The sequence below is a fragment of the Mya arenaria genome, chromosome 9 (assembly GCF_026914265.1).
Source record: "Mya arenaria isolate MELC-2E11 chromosome 9, ASM2691426v1".
NCBI lineage: Eukaryota > Metazoa > Mollusca > Bivalvia > Myida > Myidae > Mya > Mya arenaria.
Genome location: NC_069130.1, coordinates 61263728 through 61281969, shown reverse-complemented (window position 1 = coordinate 61281969; position 18242 = coordinate 61263728). Strand labels below are relative to the sequence as shown.

At 41.7% G+C, this 18242-nt stretch overlaps 1 protein-coding gene across 1 annotated transcript in view; it reads left to right on the top strand.

Annotated features, from left to right (window-relative positions):
* Positions 1-17893, top strand: part of LOC128246242 (SCO-spondin-like) — a 35493-nt gene extending 17600 nt beyond the window's left edge. The window contains exons 11-12 of the mRNA XM_052964434.1: positions 16723-16893; positions 17625-17893. Of these exons, the coding sequence (XP_052820394.1) occupies positions 16723-16893; positions 17625-17893 (440 nt within the window). The remainder of the gene's footprint in view (positions 1-16722; positions 16894-17624) is intronic.
* The last annotated feature ends 349 nt before the right edge of the window (positions 17894-18242 follow it).

The window sequence follows — 18242 nt, the reverse complement described above, 5'->3', positions numbered from 1 at the left end:
TCATTACTGACAATGAACAGTTTTAATCATGGCAAGACTGTTGAAAGCCAGTGCAAGGAATGTTGGCAGTGTTGCACGTTTTATTACTGACAATGAACGGTTTTAATCATACCAACACTGCTATAAGCCGGTGCTAGGAGTGTTGGCAGTGTTACGCGCATCATTACTGGCAATGAACGGTTTTAATCATACCAATACTGCTATAAGCCGGTGCTAGGAGTGTTGGCAGTGTTACACGTATCATTACTGGCAATAAACGGTTTCAATCATACCAAGACTGCTATAAGCCGGTGCTAGGAGTGTTGGCAGTGTTACACGTATCATTACTGGCAATAAACGGTTTCAATCATACCAAGACTGCTATAAGCCGGTGCTAGGAGTGTTGGCAGTGTTACACGTATCATTACTGGCAATAAACGGTTTCAATCATACCAAGACTGCTATAAGCCGGTGCTAGGAGTGTTGGCAGTGTTACGCGTATTATTACTGGCAATGAACGGTTTTAATCATACCAATACTGCTATAAGCCGGTGCTAGGAGTGTTGGCAGTGTTACACGTATCATTACTGACAATGAACGGTTTTAATCATACTAACACTGCTATAAGCCGATGCTAGGAGTGTTGGCAGTGTTACACGTATCATTACTGACAATGAACGGTTTTAATCATGCCAACACTGCTATAAGCCGGTGCTAGGAGTGTTGGCAGTGTTACGCGCATCATTACTGGCAATGAACGGTTTTAATCATACCAATACTGCTATAAGCCGGTGCTAGGAGTGTTGGCAGTGTTACACGTATCATTACTGGCAATAAACGGTTTCAATCATACCAAGACTGCTATAAGCCGGTGCTAGGAGTGTTGGCAGTGTTACACGTATCATTACTAACAATGAACATTTTTTGATCATGGCAAGACTGTTGAAAGCCAGTGCAAGGAATGTTGGCAGTGTTACACGTATCATTACTGACAATGAACAGTTTTAATCATACCAAGACTGCTATAAGTCAGTGCTAGGAGTGTTGGCAGTGTTACGCGCATCATTACTGGCAATGAACGGTTTTAATCATACCAATACTGCTATAAGCCGGTGCTAGGAGTGTTGGCAGTGTCACACGTATCATTACTGGCAATGAACGGTTTCAATCATACCAAGACTGCTATAAGCCGGTGCTAGGAGTGTTGGCAGTGTTACACTTATCATTACTGGCAATGAACGGTTCTAATCATACCAATACTGCTATAAGCCGGTGCAAGGAGTGTTGGCAGTGTTACACGTATCATTACTGGCAATGAACGGTTTCAATCATACCAAGACTGCTATATGCCGGTGCTAGGAGTGTTGGCAGTGTTACACGTATCATTACTGGCAATGAACGGTTTCAATCATACCAAGACTGCTATAAGCCGGTGCTAGGAGTGTTGGCAGTGTTACACGTATCATTAGTGACAATAAACGGTTTTAATCATATCAGGACTGCTATAAGCCGGTGCTAGGAGTGTTGGCAGTGATACACGTATCATTACTGACAATGAACGGTTTTAATCATACCAAGACTGCTATAAGCCGGTGCTAGGAGTGTTGGCAGTGTTACACGTATCATTACTGACAATGAACGGTTTCAATCATACCAAGACTGCTATAAGCCGGTGCTAGGAGTGTTGGCAGTGTTGCACGTATCATCACTGACAATGAACGGTTTTAATCATACCAATACTGCCTCAAGCCGGTGCTAGGAGTGTTGGCAGTGTTACACGTATCATTACTGACAATGAACGGTTTCAATCATACCAAGACTCTTGTAAGCCGGTGCTAGGTGTGTTGGCAGTTTTACACGTATCATTACTGGCAATGAACGGTTTCAATCATACCAATATATCTATAAGCCGTTGCTAGGAGTGTTTGCAATATTAAGCTTATCATTACTGGCAATGAACGGTTTTAATCATAAAAATACTGCTATAAACCGGTGCTAGGAGTGTTGGCAGTGTTACACGTATCATTACTGACAATGAACGGTTTTAATGATACCAAGAATGCTATAAGCCGGTGCTAGGAGTGTTGGCAGTGTTGCTCGTATCATTACTGGCAATGAACGGTTTTAATCATACCAAGACTGCTATAAGCCGGTGCTAGGAGTGTTGGCAGTGTTACACGTATCATTACTGGCAATGAACAGTTTTAATCATACCAATACTGCTATAAGCCGGTGCTAGGAGTGTTGGCAGTGTTACACGTATCATTACTGACAATGAACAGTTTTAGTCATGGCAAGACTGTTGAAAGCCAGTGCAAGGAATGTTGGCAGTGTTACACGTATCATTACCGGCAATAAACGGTTTCAATCATACCAAGACTGCTATAAGCCGGTGCTAGGAGTGTTGGCAGTGTTACACGTATCATTACTGGCAATGAACGGTTTTAATCATACCAAGACTGCTATAAGCCGGTGCTAGGAGTGTTGGCAGTGTTACACGTATCATTACTGACAATGAACGGTTTTAATCATACCAATACTGCTATAAGCCGGTGCTAGGAGTGTTGGCAGTGTTACACGTATCATTACTGACAATGAACGGTTTTAGTCATATCAAGACTGCTATAAGCCGGTGCTAGGAGTGTTGGCAGTGTTACACGTATCATTACTGACAATGAACGGTTTTAATCATACCAATACTGCTATAAGCCGGTGCTAGGAGTATTGGCAGTGTTACACGTATCATTACTGGCAATGAACAGTTTTAATCATACCAATACGGCTATAAGCCGGTGCTAGGAGTATTGGCAGTGTTACGCGTATCATTACTGACAATGAACAATACGTTCATTACTGGCAATGAACAGTTTTAATCATACCAATACTGCTATAAGCCGGTGCTAGGAGTGTTGGTAGTGTTACACGTATCATTACTGGCAATGAACGGTTTTAATTATACCAAGACTGCTATAAGCCGGTGCAAGGAGTGTTGGCAGTGTTACACATATCATTACTGACAATGAAGGGTTTTAATTATACCAATACTGCTATAAGCCGGTGCTAGGAGTGTTGGCAGTGTTACACGTATCATTACTGGCAATCAACGGTTTTAATCATACCAATACTGCTATAAGCCGTTGCTAGGAGTGTTGGCAGTGTTACACGTATCATTACTGGCAATGAACGGTTTTAATCATACCAATACTGCTATAAGCCGGTGCTAGGAGTGTTGGCAGTGTTACACGTATCATTACTGACAATGAACGGTTTTAGTCATATCAAGACTGCTATAAGCCGGTGCTAGGAGTGTTGGCAGTGTTACACGTATCATTACTGACAATGAACGGTTTCAATCATACCAAGACTGCTATAAGCCGGTGCTAGAAGTGTTGGCAGGGTTGCACGTATCATTACTGGCAATGAACGGTTTTAATCATACCAATACTGCTACAAGTCGGTGCTAGGAGTGTTGGCAGTGTTCCACGTATCATTACTGACAATGAACGGTTTTAATCATAAAAATACTGCTATAAGCCGGTGCTAGGAGTGTTAGCAGTGTAACACGTATCATTACTGGCAATCAACGGTTTTAATCATACCAATACTGCTATAAGCCGTTGCTAGGATTGTTGGCAGTGTTACACGTATCATTACTGGCAATGAACGGTTTTAATCATACCAATACTGCTATAAGCCGGTGCTAGGAGTGTTGGCAGTGTTACACGTATCATTACTGACAATGAACGGTTTTAGTCATATCAAGACTGCTATAAGCCGGTGCTAGGAGTGTTGGCAGTGTTACACGTATCATTACTGACAATGAACGGTTTTAATCATACCAAGACTGATATAAGCCGATGCTAGGAGTGTTGGCAGTGTTTCACGTACCATTACTGACAATGAACGGTTTCAATCATACCAAGACTGCTATAAGCCGGTGCTAGAAGTGTTGGCAGGGTTGCACATATCATTACTGGCAATGAACGGTTTTAATCATACCAATACTGCTACAAGTCGGTGCTAGGAGTGTTGGCAGTGTTCCACGTATCATTACTGACAATGAACGGTTTTAATCATAAAAATACTGCTATAAGCCGGTGCTAGGAGTGTTGGCAGTGTTACACGTATCATTACTGACAATGAACGGTTTTAATCATACCAAGACTGCTATAAGCCGGTGCTAGGAGTGTTGGCAGTTTTGCACGTATCATTACTAATGAACAGTTTTAATCATGGCAAGACTGTTGAAAGCCAGTGCAAGGAGTGTTGGCAGTGTTACACGTATCATTACTGGCAATGAACAGTTTTAATCATACCAAGACTGCTATAAGCCGGTGCTAGAAGTGTTGGCAGGGTTAAGCGTATCATTACTGGCAATGAACGGTTTTAATCATAAAAATACTGCTATAAGCCGGTGCTAGGAGTGTTGGCAGTGTTACACGTATCATTTCTGGCAATGAACGGTTTTAATCATAAAAATACTGCTATAAACCGGTGCTAGGAGTGTTGTCAGTGTTACACGTGTCATTACTGAAAATGAACGGTTTTAATCATACCAAGACTGCTAAAAGCCGGTGCTAGGAGTGTTGGCAGTGTTACGCGTATCATTACTGGCAATGAACAATTTTAATCATACCAAGACTGCTATAAGCCGGTGCTAGGAGTGTTGGCAGTGTTACACGTATCATTACTGAAAATGAACGGTTTTAATCATACCAATACTGCTATAAGCCGGTGCTAGGAGTTTTGGCAGTGTTACGCGTATCATTACTGGCAATGAACGGTTTTAATCATACCAAGACTGCTATAAGCCGATGCTAGGAGTGTTGGCAGTGTTACACGTATCATTACTGACAATGAACAGTTTTAATCATACCAATACTGCTATAAGCCGGTGCAAGGAGGGTTGGCAGTGTTACACGTATCATTACTGGCATTGAACAGTTTTAATCATACCAAGACTGCTATAAGCCGGTGCTAGGAGTATTGGCAGTGTTGCACGTATCATTACTGGCAATGAACAGTTTTAGTCATACCAAGACTGCTATAAGCCGGTGCTAGGAGTGTTGGCAGTGTTACACGTATCATTACTGACAATGAACAGTTTTAATCATGGCAAGACTGTTGAAAGCCAGTGCAAGGAGTGTTGGCAGTGTTACACGTATCATTACTGGCAATGAACGGTTTTGAATCATACCAAGACTGCTATAAGCCGATGCTAGGAGTGTTGGCAGTGTTACACGTATCATTACTGACAAGGAACGGTTTCAATCATACCAAGACTGCTATAATCCGGTGCTACGAGTGTTGGCAGTGTTGCACGTAGCATTACTTGCAATGAACAGTTTTAATCATGCCAAGACTGCTATAAGCCTGTGCTAGGAGTGTTGGCAGTGGTACACGTATCATTACTGACAATGAACGGTTTTAATCATACCAATACTGCTATAAGCCGGTGCTAGGAGTGTTGGCAGTGTTGCACGTATCATTACTGGCAATAAACGGTTTTAATCATACCACGACTGCTATAAGCCGGTGCTAGGAGTGTTGGCAGTGTTACGCGTATCATTACTAGCAATGAACGGTTTTAATCATACCGAGACTGCTATAAGCCGGTGCTAGGAGTGTTGGCAGTGTTACACGTATCATTACTGGCAATTAACAGTTTTAATCATGGCAAGACTGTTGAAAACCGATGCTAGGAGTGTTGGCAGTGTTACACGTATCATTACTGGCAATGAACAGTTTTAATCATGGCAAGACTGTTGAAAGCCGATGCTAGGAGGGTTGGCAGTGTTACACGTATCTTTACTGGCAATGAACGGTTTCATTCATACCAATACTGCTATAAGCCGATGTAAGAAGTGTTGGCAGTGTTACACGTATCATTACTGACAATGAACGGTTTTAATCATACCAATACTGCTATAAGCCGGTGCTAGGAGTGTTGGCAGTGTTACACGTATCATTACTGGCAATCAACGGTTTCAATCATACCAATACTGCTATAAGCCGGTGCTAGAAGTGTTGGCAGGGTTAAGCGTATCATTACTGACAATGAACGGTTTTAATCATAACAATACTGCTATAAGCCGGTGCTAGGAGTGTTGGCAGTGTTACACGTATCATTTCAGGCAATGAACGGTTTTAATCATAAAAATACTGCTATAAACCGGTGCTAGGAGTGTTGGCAGTGTTACACGTATCATTACTGACAATGAACGGTTTTAATCATACCAAGACTGCTAAAAGCCGGTGCTAGGAGTGTTGGCAGTGTTACGCGTATCATTACTGGCAATGAACGGTTTTAATCATACCAAGACTGCTATAAGCCGGTGCTAGGAGTGTTGGCAGTGTTACACGTATCATTACTGACAATGAACGGTTTTAATCATACCAATACTGCTATAAGCCGGTGCTAGGAGTGTTACGCGTATCATTACTGGCAATAAACGGTTTCAATCATACCAAGACTGCTATAAGCCGATGCTAGGAGTGTTGGCAGTGTTACACGTATCATTACTGACAATGAACAGTTTTAATCATACCAATACTGCTATAAGCCGGTGCAAGGAGGGTTGGCAGTGTTACACGTATCATTACTGACAATGAACGGTTTTAATCATACCAATACTGCTATAAGCCGGTGCTAAGAGTGTTGGCTGTGTTACACGTATCATTACTGACAATGAACGGTTTCAATCATGCCTATACTGCTATAAGCCGGTGCTAGGAGTGTTGGCAGTGTTACACGTATCATAACTGGCAATGAACGGTTTTAATCATACCAATACTGGTATAAGCCGGTGCTAGGAGTGTTGGCAGTGTTACACGTATCATTACTGGCAATCAACGGTTTTAATCATACCAATACTGCTATAAGCCGTTGCTAGGAGTGTTGGCAGTGTTACACGTATCATTACTGGCAATGAACGGTTTTAATCATACCAATACTGCTATAAGCCGGTGCTAGGAGTGTTGGCAGTGTTACACGTATCATTACTGACAATGAACGGTTTAAGTCATATCAAGACTGCTATAAGCCGGTGCTAGGAGTGTTGGCAGTGTTACACGTATCATTACTGACAATGAACGGTTTCAATCATACCAAGACTGCTATAAGCCGGTGCTAGAAGTGTTGGCAGGGTTGCACGTATCATTACTGGCAATGAACGGTTTTAATCATACCAATACTGCTACAAGTCGGTGCTAGGAGTGTTGGCAGTGTTCCACGTATCATTACTGACAATGAACGGTTTTAATCATAAAAATACTGCTATAAGCCGGTGCTAGGAGTGTTAGCAGTGTAACACGTATCATTACTGGCAATCAACGGTTTTAATCATACCAATACTGCTATAAGCCGTTGCTAGGAGTGTTGGCAGTGTTACACGTATCATTACTGGCAATGAACGGTTTTAATCATACCAATACTGCTATAAGCCGGTGCTAGGAGTGTTGGCAGTGTTACACGTATCATTACTGACAATGAACGGTTTTAGTCATATCAAGACTGCTATAAGCCGGTGCTAGGAGTGTTGGCAGTGTTACACGTATCATTACTGACAATGAACGGTTTTAATCATACCAAGACTGATATAAGCCGATGCTAGGAGTGTTGGCAGTGTTTCACGTACCATTACTGACAATGAACGGTTTCAATCATACCAAGACTGCTATAAGCCGGTGCTAGAAGTGTTGGCAGGGTTGCACGTATCATTACTGGCAATGAACGGTTTTAATCATACCAATACTGCTACAAGTCGGTGCTAGGAGTGTTGGCAGTGTTCCACGTATCATTACTGACAATGAACGGTTTTAATCATAAAAATACTGCTATAAGCCGGTGCTAGGAGTGTTGGCAGTGTTACACGTATCATTACTGACAATGAACGGTTTTAATCATACCAAGACTGCTATAAGCCGGTGCTAGGAGTGTTGGCAGTTTTGCACGTATCATTACTAATGAACAGTTTTAATCATGGCAAGACTGTTGAAAGCCAGTGCAAGGAGTGTTGGCAGTGTTACACGTATCATTACTGGCAATGAACAGTTTTAATCATACCAAGACTGCTATAAGCCGGTGCTAGAAGTGTTGGCAGGGTTAAGCGTATCATTACTGGCAATGAACGGTTTTAATCATAAAAATACTGCTATAAGCCGGTGCTAGGAGTGTTGGCAGTGTTACACGTATCATTTCTGGCAATGAACGGTTTTAATCATAAAAATACTGCTATAAACCGGTGCTAGGAGTGTTGTCAGTGTTACACCTGTCATTACTGACAATGAACGGTTTTAATCATACCAAGACTGCTAAAAGCCGGTGCTAGGAGTGTTGGCAGTGTTACGCGTATCATTACTGGCAATGAACAATTTTAATCATACCAAGACTGCTATAAGCCGGTGCTAGGAGTGTTGGCAGTGTTACACGTATCATTACTGAAAATGAACGGTTTTAATCATACCAATACTGCTATAAGCCGGTGCTAGGAGTGTTGGCAGTGTTACGCGTATCATTACTGGCAATGAACGGTTTTAATCATACCAAGACTGCTATAAGCCGATGCTAGGAGTGTTGGCAGTGTTACACGTATCATTACTGACAATGAACAGTTTTAATCATACCAATACTGCTATAAGCCGGTGCAAGGAGGGTTGGCAGTGTTACACGTATCATTACTGGCATTGAACAGTTTTAATCATACCAAGACTGCTATAAGCCGGTGCTAGGAGTATTGGCAGTGTTGCACGTATCATTACTGGCAATGAACAGTTTTAGTCATACCAAGACTGCTATAAGCCGGCGCTAGGAGTGTTGGCAGTGTTACACGTATCATTACTGACAATGAACAGTTTTAATCATGGCAAGACTGTTGAAAGCCAGTGCAAGGAGTGTTGGCAGTGTTACACGTATCATTACTGGCAATGAACGGTTTTGAATCATACCAAGACTGCTATAAGCCGATGCTAGGAGTGTTGGCAGTGTTACACGTATCATTACTGACAAGGAACGGTTTCAATCATACCAAGACTGCTATAATCCGGTGCTACGAGTGTTGGCAGTGTTGCACGTAGCATTACTTGCAATGAACAGTTTTAATCATGCCAAGACTGCTATAAGCCTGTGCTAGGAGTGTTGGCAGTGGTACACGTATCATTACTGACAATGAACGGTTTTAATCATACCAATACTGCTATAAGCCGGTGCTAGGAGTGTTGGCAGTGTTGCACGTATCATTACTGGCAATAAACGGTTTTAATCATACCACGACTGCTATAAGCCGGTGCTAGGAGTGTTGGCAGTGTTACGCGTATCATTACTAGCAATGAACGGTTTTAATCATACCGAGACTGCTATAAGCCGGTGCTAGGAGTGTTGGCAGTGTTACACGTATCATTACTGGCAATTAACAGTTTTAATCATGGCAAGACTGTTGAAAACCGATGCTAGGAGTGTTGGCAGTGTTACACGTATCATTACTGGCAATGAACAGTTTTAATCATGGCAAGACTGTTGAAAGCCGATGCTAGGAGGGTTGGCAGTGTTACACGTATCTTTACTGGCAATGAACGGTTTCATTCATACCAATACTGCTATAAGCCGATGTAAGAAGTGTAGGCAGTGTTACACGTATCATTACTGACAATGAACGGTTTTAATCATACCAATACTGCTATAAGCCGGTGCTAGGAGTGTTGGCAGTGTTACACGTATCATTACTGGCAATCAACGTTTTCAATCATACCAATACTGCTATAAGCCGGTGCTAGAAGTGTTGGCAGGGTTAAGCGTATCATTACTGACAATGAACGGTTTTAATCATAACAATACTGCTATAAGCCGGTGCTAGGAGTGTTGGCAGTGTTACACGTATCATTTCAGGCAATGAACGGTTTTAATCATAAAAAGACTGCTATAAACCGGTGCTAGGAGTGTTGGCAGTGTTACACGTATCATTACTGACAATGAACGGTTTTAATCATACCAAGACTGCTAAAAGCCGGTGCTAGGAGTGTTGGCAGTGTTACGCGTATCATTACTGGCAATGAACGGTTTTAATCATACCAAGACTGCTATAAGCCGGTGCTAGGAGTGTTGGCAGTGTTACACGTATCATTACTGACAATGAACGGTTTTAATCATACCAATACTGCTATAAGCCGGTGCTAGGAGTGTTGGCAGTGTTACGCGTATCATTACTGGCAATAAACGGTTTCAATCATACCAAGACTGCTATAAGCCGATGCTAGGAGTGTTGGCAGTGTTACACGTATCATTACTGACAATGAACAGTTTTAATCATACCAATACTGCTATAAGCCGGTGCAAGGAGGGTTGGCAGTGTTACACGTATCATTACTGACAATGAACGGTTTTAATCATACCAATACTGCTATAAGCCGGTGCTAAGAGTGTTGGCTGTGTTACACGTATCATTACTGACAATGAACGGTTTCAATCATGCCTATACTGCTATAAGCCGGTGCTAGGAGTGTTGGCAGTGTTACACGTATCATTACTGGCAATGAACGGTTTTAATCATACCAATACTGGTATAAGCCGGTGCTAGGAGTGTTGGCAGTGTTACACGTATCATTACTGACAATGAACTGTTTTAATCATACCAATACTGCTATAAGCCGGTGCTAGGAGTGTTGGCAGTGTTACACGTATCATTACTGGCAATTAACAGTTTTAATCATGGCAAGACTGTTGAAAACCGATGCTAGGAGTGTTGGCAGTGTTACACGTATCATTACTGGCAATGAACAGTTTTAATCATGGCAAGACTGTTGAAAGCCGATGCTAGGAGGGTTGGCAGTGTTACACGTATCTTTACTGGCAATGAACGGTTTCATTCATACCAATACTGCTATAAGCCGATGTAAGAAGTGTTCGCAGTGTTACACGTATCATTACTGGCAATGAACAGTTTTAATCATACTAAGACTGCTATAAGCCGGTGCTAGGAGTGTTGGCAGTGTCACACGTATCATTACTGGCAATGAACGGTTTTAATCATACCAAGACTGCTATAAGCCGGTGCTAGGAGTGTTGGCAGTGTTACACGTATCATTACTGGCAATGAACGGTTTTAATCATACCAAGACTGCTATAAGCCGGTGCTAGGAGTGTTGGCAGTGTTACACGTATCATTACTGGCAATGAACGGTTTCAATCATACCAAGACTGCTATAAGCCGGTGCTAGGAGTGTTGGCAGTGTTGCACGTATCATTACTGGCAATGAACGGTTTTAATCATACCAAGACTGCTATAAGCCGGTTCTAGGAGTGTTGGCAGTGTTGCACGTATCATTACTGGCAATGAACGGTTTTAATCATACCAATACTGCTATTAGCCGGTGTTAGGAGTGTTGGCAGTGTTACACGTATTATTACTGACAATGAACGGTGTTAATCATACCAAGACTGCTATGAGCCGGTGCTAGGAGTGTTGGCAGTGTTACACGTATCATTACCGTTAATGAACGGTTTTAATCATGCCAATACTGCTATAAGCCGGTGCTAAGAGTGTTGGCTGTGTTACACGTATCATTACTGACAATGAACGGTTTCAATCATGCCTATACTGCTATAAGCCGGTGCTAGGAGTGTTGGCAGTGTTACACGTATCATTACTGGCAATGAACGGTTTTAATCATACCAATACTGGTATAAGCCGGTGCTAGGAGTGTTGGCAGTGTTACACGTATCATTACTGACAATGAACGGTTTTAATCATACCAATACTGCTATAAGCCGGTGCTAGGAGTGTTGGCAGTGTTACACGTATCATTACTGGCAATTAACAGTTTTAATCATGGCAAGACTGTTGAAAACCGATGCTAGGAGTGTTGGCAGTGTTACACGTATCATTACTGGCAATGAACAGTTTTAATCATGGCAAGACTGTTGAAAGCCGATGCTAGGAGGGTTGGCAGTGTTACACGTATCTTTACTGGCAATGAACGGTTTCATTCATACCAATACTGCTATAAGCCGATGTAAGAAGTGTTCGCAGTGTTACACGTATCATTACTGGCAATGAACAGTTTTAATCATACTAAGACTGCTATAAGCCGGTGCTAGGAGTGTTGGCAGTGTCACACGTATCATTACTGGCAATGAACGGTTTTAATCATACCAAGACTGCTATAAGCCGGTGCTAGGAGTGTTGGCAGTGTTACACGTATCATTACTGGCAATGAACGGTTTTAATCATACCAAGACTGCTATAAGCCGGTGCTACGAGTGTTGGCAGTGTTGCACGTAGCATTACTTGCAATGAACAGTTTTAATCATGCCAAGACTGCTATAAGCCTGTGCTAGGAGTGTTGGCAGTGGTACACGTATCATTACTGACAATGAACGGTTTTAATCATACCAATACTGCTATAAGCCGGTGCTAGGAGTGTTGGCAGTGTTGCACGTATCATTACTGGCAATAAACGGTTTTAATCATACCACGACTGCTATAAGCCGGTGCTAGGAGTGTTGGCAGTGTTACGCGTATCATTACTAGCAATGAACGGTTTTAATCATACCGAGACTGCTATAAGCCGGTGCTAGGAGTGTTGGCAGTGTTACACGTATCATTACTGGCAATTAACAGTTTTAATCATGGCAAGACTGTTGAAAACCGATGCTAGGAGTGTTGGCAGTGTTACACGTATCATTACTGGCAATGAACAGTTTTAATCATGGCAAGACTGTTGAAAGCCGATGCTAGGAGGGTTGGCAGTGTTACACGTATCTTTACTGGCAATGAACGGTTTCATTCATACCAATACTGCTATAAGCCGATGTAAGAAGTGTTGGCAGTGTTACACGTATCATTACTGACAATGAACGGTTTTAATCATACCAATACTGCTATAAGCCGGTGCTAGGAGTGTTGGCAGTGTTACACGTATCATTACTGGCAATCAACGTTTTCAATCATACCAATACTGCTATAAGCCGGTGCTAGAAGTGTTGGCAGGGTTAAGCGTATCATTACTGACAATGAACGGTTTTAATCATAACAATACTGCTATAAGCCGGTGCTAGGAGTGTTGGCAGTGTTACACGTATCATTTCAGGCAATGAACGGTTTTAATCATAAAAATACTGCTATAAACCGGTGCTAGGAGTGTTGGCAGTGTTACACGTATCATTACTGACAATGAACGGTTTTAATCATACCAAGACTGCTAAAAGCCGGTGCTAGGAGTGTTGGCAGTGTTACGCGTATCATTACTGGCAATGAACGGTTTTAATCATACTAAGACTGCTATAAGCCGGTGCTAGGAGTGTTGGCAGTGTTACACGTATCATTACTGACAATGAACGGTTTTAATCATACCAATACTGCTATAAGCCGGTGCTAGGAGTGTTGGCAGTGTTACGCGTATCATTACTGGCAATAAACGGTTTCAATCATACCAAGACTGCTATAAGCCGATGCTAGGAGTGTTGGCAGTGTTACACGTATCATTACTGACAATGAACAGTTTTAATCATACCAATACTGCTATAAGCCGGTGCAAGGAGGGTTGGCAGTGTTACACGTATCATTACTGACAATGAACGGTTTTAATCATACCAATACTGCTATAAGCCGGTGCTAAGAGTGTTGGCTGTGTTACACGTATCATTACTGACAATGAACGGTTTCAATCATGCCTATACTGCTATAAGCCGGTGCTAGGAGTGTTGGCAGTGTTACACGTATCATTACTGGCAATGAACGGTTTTAATCATACCAATACTGGTATAAGCCGGTGCTAGGAGTGTTGGCAGTGTTACACGTATCATTACTGACAATGAACTGTTTTAATCATACCAATACTGCTATAAGCCGGTGCTAGGAGTGTTGGCAGTGTTACACGTATCATTACTGGCAATTAACAGTTTTAATCATGGCAAGACTGTTGAAAACCGATGCTAGGAGTGTTGGCAGTGTTACACGTATCATTACTGGCAATGAACAGTTTTAATCATGGCAAGACTGTTGAAAGCCGATGCTAGGAGGGTTGGCAGTGTTACACGTATCTTTACTGGCAATGAACGGTTTCATTCATACCAATACTGCTATAAGCCGATGTAAGAAGTGTTCGCAGTGTTACACGTATCATTACTGGCAATGAACAGTTTTAATCATACTAAGACTGCTATAAGCCGGTGCTAGGAGTGTTGGCAGTGTCACACGTATCATTACTGGCAATGAACGGTTTTAATCATACCAAGACTGCTATAAGCCGGTGCTAGGAGTGTTGGCAGTGTTACACGTATCATTACTGGCAATGAACGGTTTTAATCATACCAAGACTGCTATAAGCCGGTGCTAGGAGTGTTGGCAGTGTTACACGTATCATTACTGGCAATGAACGGTTTCAATCATACCAAGACTGCTATAAGCCGGTGCTAGGAGTGTTGGCAGTGTTGCACGTATCATTACTGGCAATGAACGGTTTTAATCATACCAAGACTGCTATAAGCCGGTTCTAGGAGTGTTGGCAGTGTTGCACGTATCATTACTGGCAATGAACGGTTTTAATCATACCAATACTGCTATTAGCCGGTGTTAGGAGTGTTGGCAGTGTTACACGTATTATTACTGACAATGAACGGTGTTAATCATACCAAGACTGCTATGAGCCGGTGCTAGGAGTGTTGGCAGTGTTACACGTATCATTACCGTTAATGAACGGTTTTAATCATGCCAATACTGCTATAAGCCGGTGCTAAGAGTGTTGGCTGTGTTACACGTATCATTACTGACAATGAACGGTTTCAATCATGCCTATACTGCTATAAGCCGGTGCTAGGAGTGTTGGCAGTGTTACACGTATCATTACTGGCAATGAACGGTTTTAATCATACCAATACTGGTATAAGCCGGTGCTAGGAGTGTTGGCAGTGTTACACGTATCATTACTGACAATGAACGGTTTTAATCATACCAATACTGCTATAAGCCGGTGCTAGGAGTGTTGGCAGTGTTACACGTATCATTACTGGCAATTAACAGTTTTAATCATGGCAAGACTGTTGAAAACCGATGCTAGGAGTGTTGGCAGTGTTACACGTATCATTACTGGCAATGAACAGTTTTAATCATGGCAAGACTGTTGAAAGCCGATGCTAGGAGGGTTGGCAGTGTTACACGTATCTTTACTGGCAATGAACGGTTTCATTCATACCAATACTGCTATAAGCCGATGTAAGAAGTGTTCGCAGTGTTACACGTATCATTACTGGCAATGAACAGTTTTAATCATACTAAGACTGCTATAAGCCGGTGCTAGGAGTGTTGGCAGTGTCACACGTATCATTACTGGCAATGAACGGTTTTAATCATACCAAGACTGCTATAAGCCGGTGCTAGGAGTGTTGGCAGTGTTACACGTATCATTACTGGCAATGAACGGTTTTAATCATACCAAGACTGCTATAAGCCGGTGCTAGGAGTGTTGGCAGTGTTACACGTATCATTACTGGCAATGCACGGTTTCAATCATACCAAGACTGCTATAAGCCGGTGCTAGGAGTGTTGGCAGTGTTGCACGTATCATTACTGGCAATGAACGGTTTTAATCATACCATGACTGCTATAAGCCGGTTCTAGGAGTGTTGGCAGTGTTGCACGTATCATTACTGGCAATGAACGGTTTTAATCATACCAATACTGCTATTAGCCGGTGTTAGGAGTGTTGGCAGTGTTACACGTATTATTACTGACAATGAACGGTGTTAATCATACCAAGACTGCTATGAGCCGGTGCTAGGAGTGTTGGCAGTGTTACACGTATCATTACCGTTAATGAACGGTTTTAATCATGCCAATACTGCTATAAGCCGGTGCTAGGAGTGTTGGCAGTGTTACACGTATCATTACTGGCAATGAACAGTTTTAATCATGGCAAGACTGTTAAAAGCCGATGCTATTAGTGTTGGCAGTGTTACACATATCGTTACTGGCAATGAACGGTTTCAATCATACCAAGACTGCTATAAGCCGATGCAAGAAGTGTTGGCAGTGTTGCACGTATCATTACTGGTAATGAACGGTTTTAATCATACCAAGACTGCTATAAGCCGGTGCTAGGAGTGTTGGCAGTGTTACACGTATCATTACTGGCAATGAACGGTTTTAATCATACCAAGACTGCTATAAGCCGGTGCTAGGAGTGTTGGCAGTGTTACACGTATCATTACTGGCAACGAACGGTTTTAATCATGCCAAGACTGCTATAAGCCGGTGCTAGGAGTGTTAGCAGTGTTTCACGTATCATTACTGGCAATGAACGGTTTCAATCATACCAAGACTGCTATAAGCCGGTGCTAGGAGTGTTGGCAGTGTTGCACGTATCATTACTGGCAATGAACGTTTTTAATCATACCAAGACTGCTATAAGCCGGTGCTAGGAGTGTTGGCAGCGCTGCACGTATCATTACTGACAATGAACGGTTTTAATCATACCAAGACTGCTATAAGCCGGTGCTAGGAGTGTTTGCAGCGCTGCACGTATCATAACTGACAGTGAACAATTTAAATTATAGTAAGACTGCTAAAGGTCGATTCTAGAAGTGTTTGCAGTGGTGTACGTATTATTACTGACAATTAACAGTTTCAATTATACCGAGGCTTCTTTTTTTATCCATTCAATGAAGTATATGCGTCTGAATGGTATCTTGTATTGAATGTTATACATCAGGCCTCTGAACGAATATAAATGTTAAATAACGATGTTTTTCAGGTCTAAACCTCCTCTACAATATGGCCTCTGCATATCAGAACTATACCTTGCGCGTAGACTTGAGTCTATCGGATGGCAGCAGTGGCTATGATGTGTATTCGGGCTTTTGGATTCGTTCGCCAGCCTACAAGTACATGTTCAATGTTAAACAAAGGATAGATTCTATAAACAGTACGTTTCGTAGCATCTTTTCTTTTTGTTAATAAGGTAAGATTTTTATATCGAACATGTGGGGACAGCAGCCTACAATTTATTATATACAATAACTAAATATTACCTTATACATATGATTATACTTTCAACCATTTAACGCTGTCACAACTGTCGTTAGCATTTATTTGGGGCCCTGAAGTTAAAAGTACTATGTCACGGCCAATGCTGTTTTTAAAATAGTCCATGCAATATCTAGACTCGTTTTGTCACAACCATGGAACTCATTTAGACTGCACTCCACTAGATTTGATTGCCCTTACCGTTTTGGAACCAGTATAACAAGAGCCATGGCTATGGCCAATTATGTTAGAAAAATAACGATTTTATATCATCCTTTGCAACTTCGTCAGTACTTTACCATTGACAATTAGATATTTTATATTGTGGTGTGGGCCATTTGGTCGAGGAATCAATGTTTGTCCAAATAATAGCTTTGAAAACCTTTCATATAGGACTTAGAAACGGCAGCGGTATGTTGTAATTGACCAGTAACCTAACACATGTTTTCTTACATAGCAGAGCTCATGGAATATTTTGTGTTTTATAGGCAGCTCTCTTGTGTATATTTAAAACCATCATCTTGTTATTTTAAAACTTATTTTCTGACCTACCCACACATTATCCGGTCTGGGTCTGGCCACTTCAAATAAAAATATTGTTTTTCAGACTTAACTGTCATGTTCTTACAGTGACGGATAAATACCTGCTGTCAGACACACGAGACTTCCGATCCATGAACGGTTGTAACTTCTCAACGTACGACCAAGATAACGACAACTCTGACAGGGACTCTATCAACAACTGCGCAGAGTTATTCGGCGGAGGATGGTGGTACAACGACTGTATGTTCGCCGACTTGAATGGTCCATATGACACGTATTACTTTTACTACAGCTCGTTTCAGGATGGCTCGTCTTACAAACTGGAAACGTCAAAAATGATGTTTCGACCTACGTGAAGAGTGTGATGTTATCTTGTTATGGACAATGGTGTGCGAGAAACTTGTAATATGTACAAATAAATGCATTAGTATTATGTAAACTATATAAGAACACGTATATCAAGTAAAACAAAAGCAGTTCTAAAGGCCGATTTTGATGCGTACATAACTATCCATATGCGTTTGCGTAATAGGCATTAACATTGATAATTATTGTACAATTCAAAGTCCTTATTCGAACAAACTTTGCTACTCATATTACAATACAAAGTTCTTACCAATTACAACAAACATTGATTCTCACTGTGCAATACGAAGTCCTTACTTTTTACTACAAACATTGATACCCACTGTGCAATACGAAGTC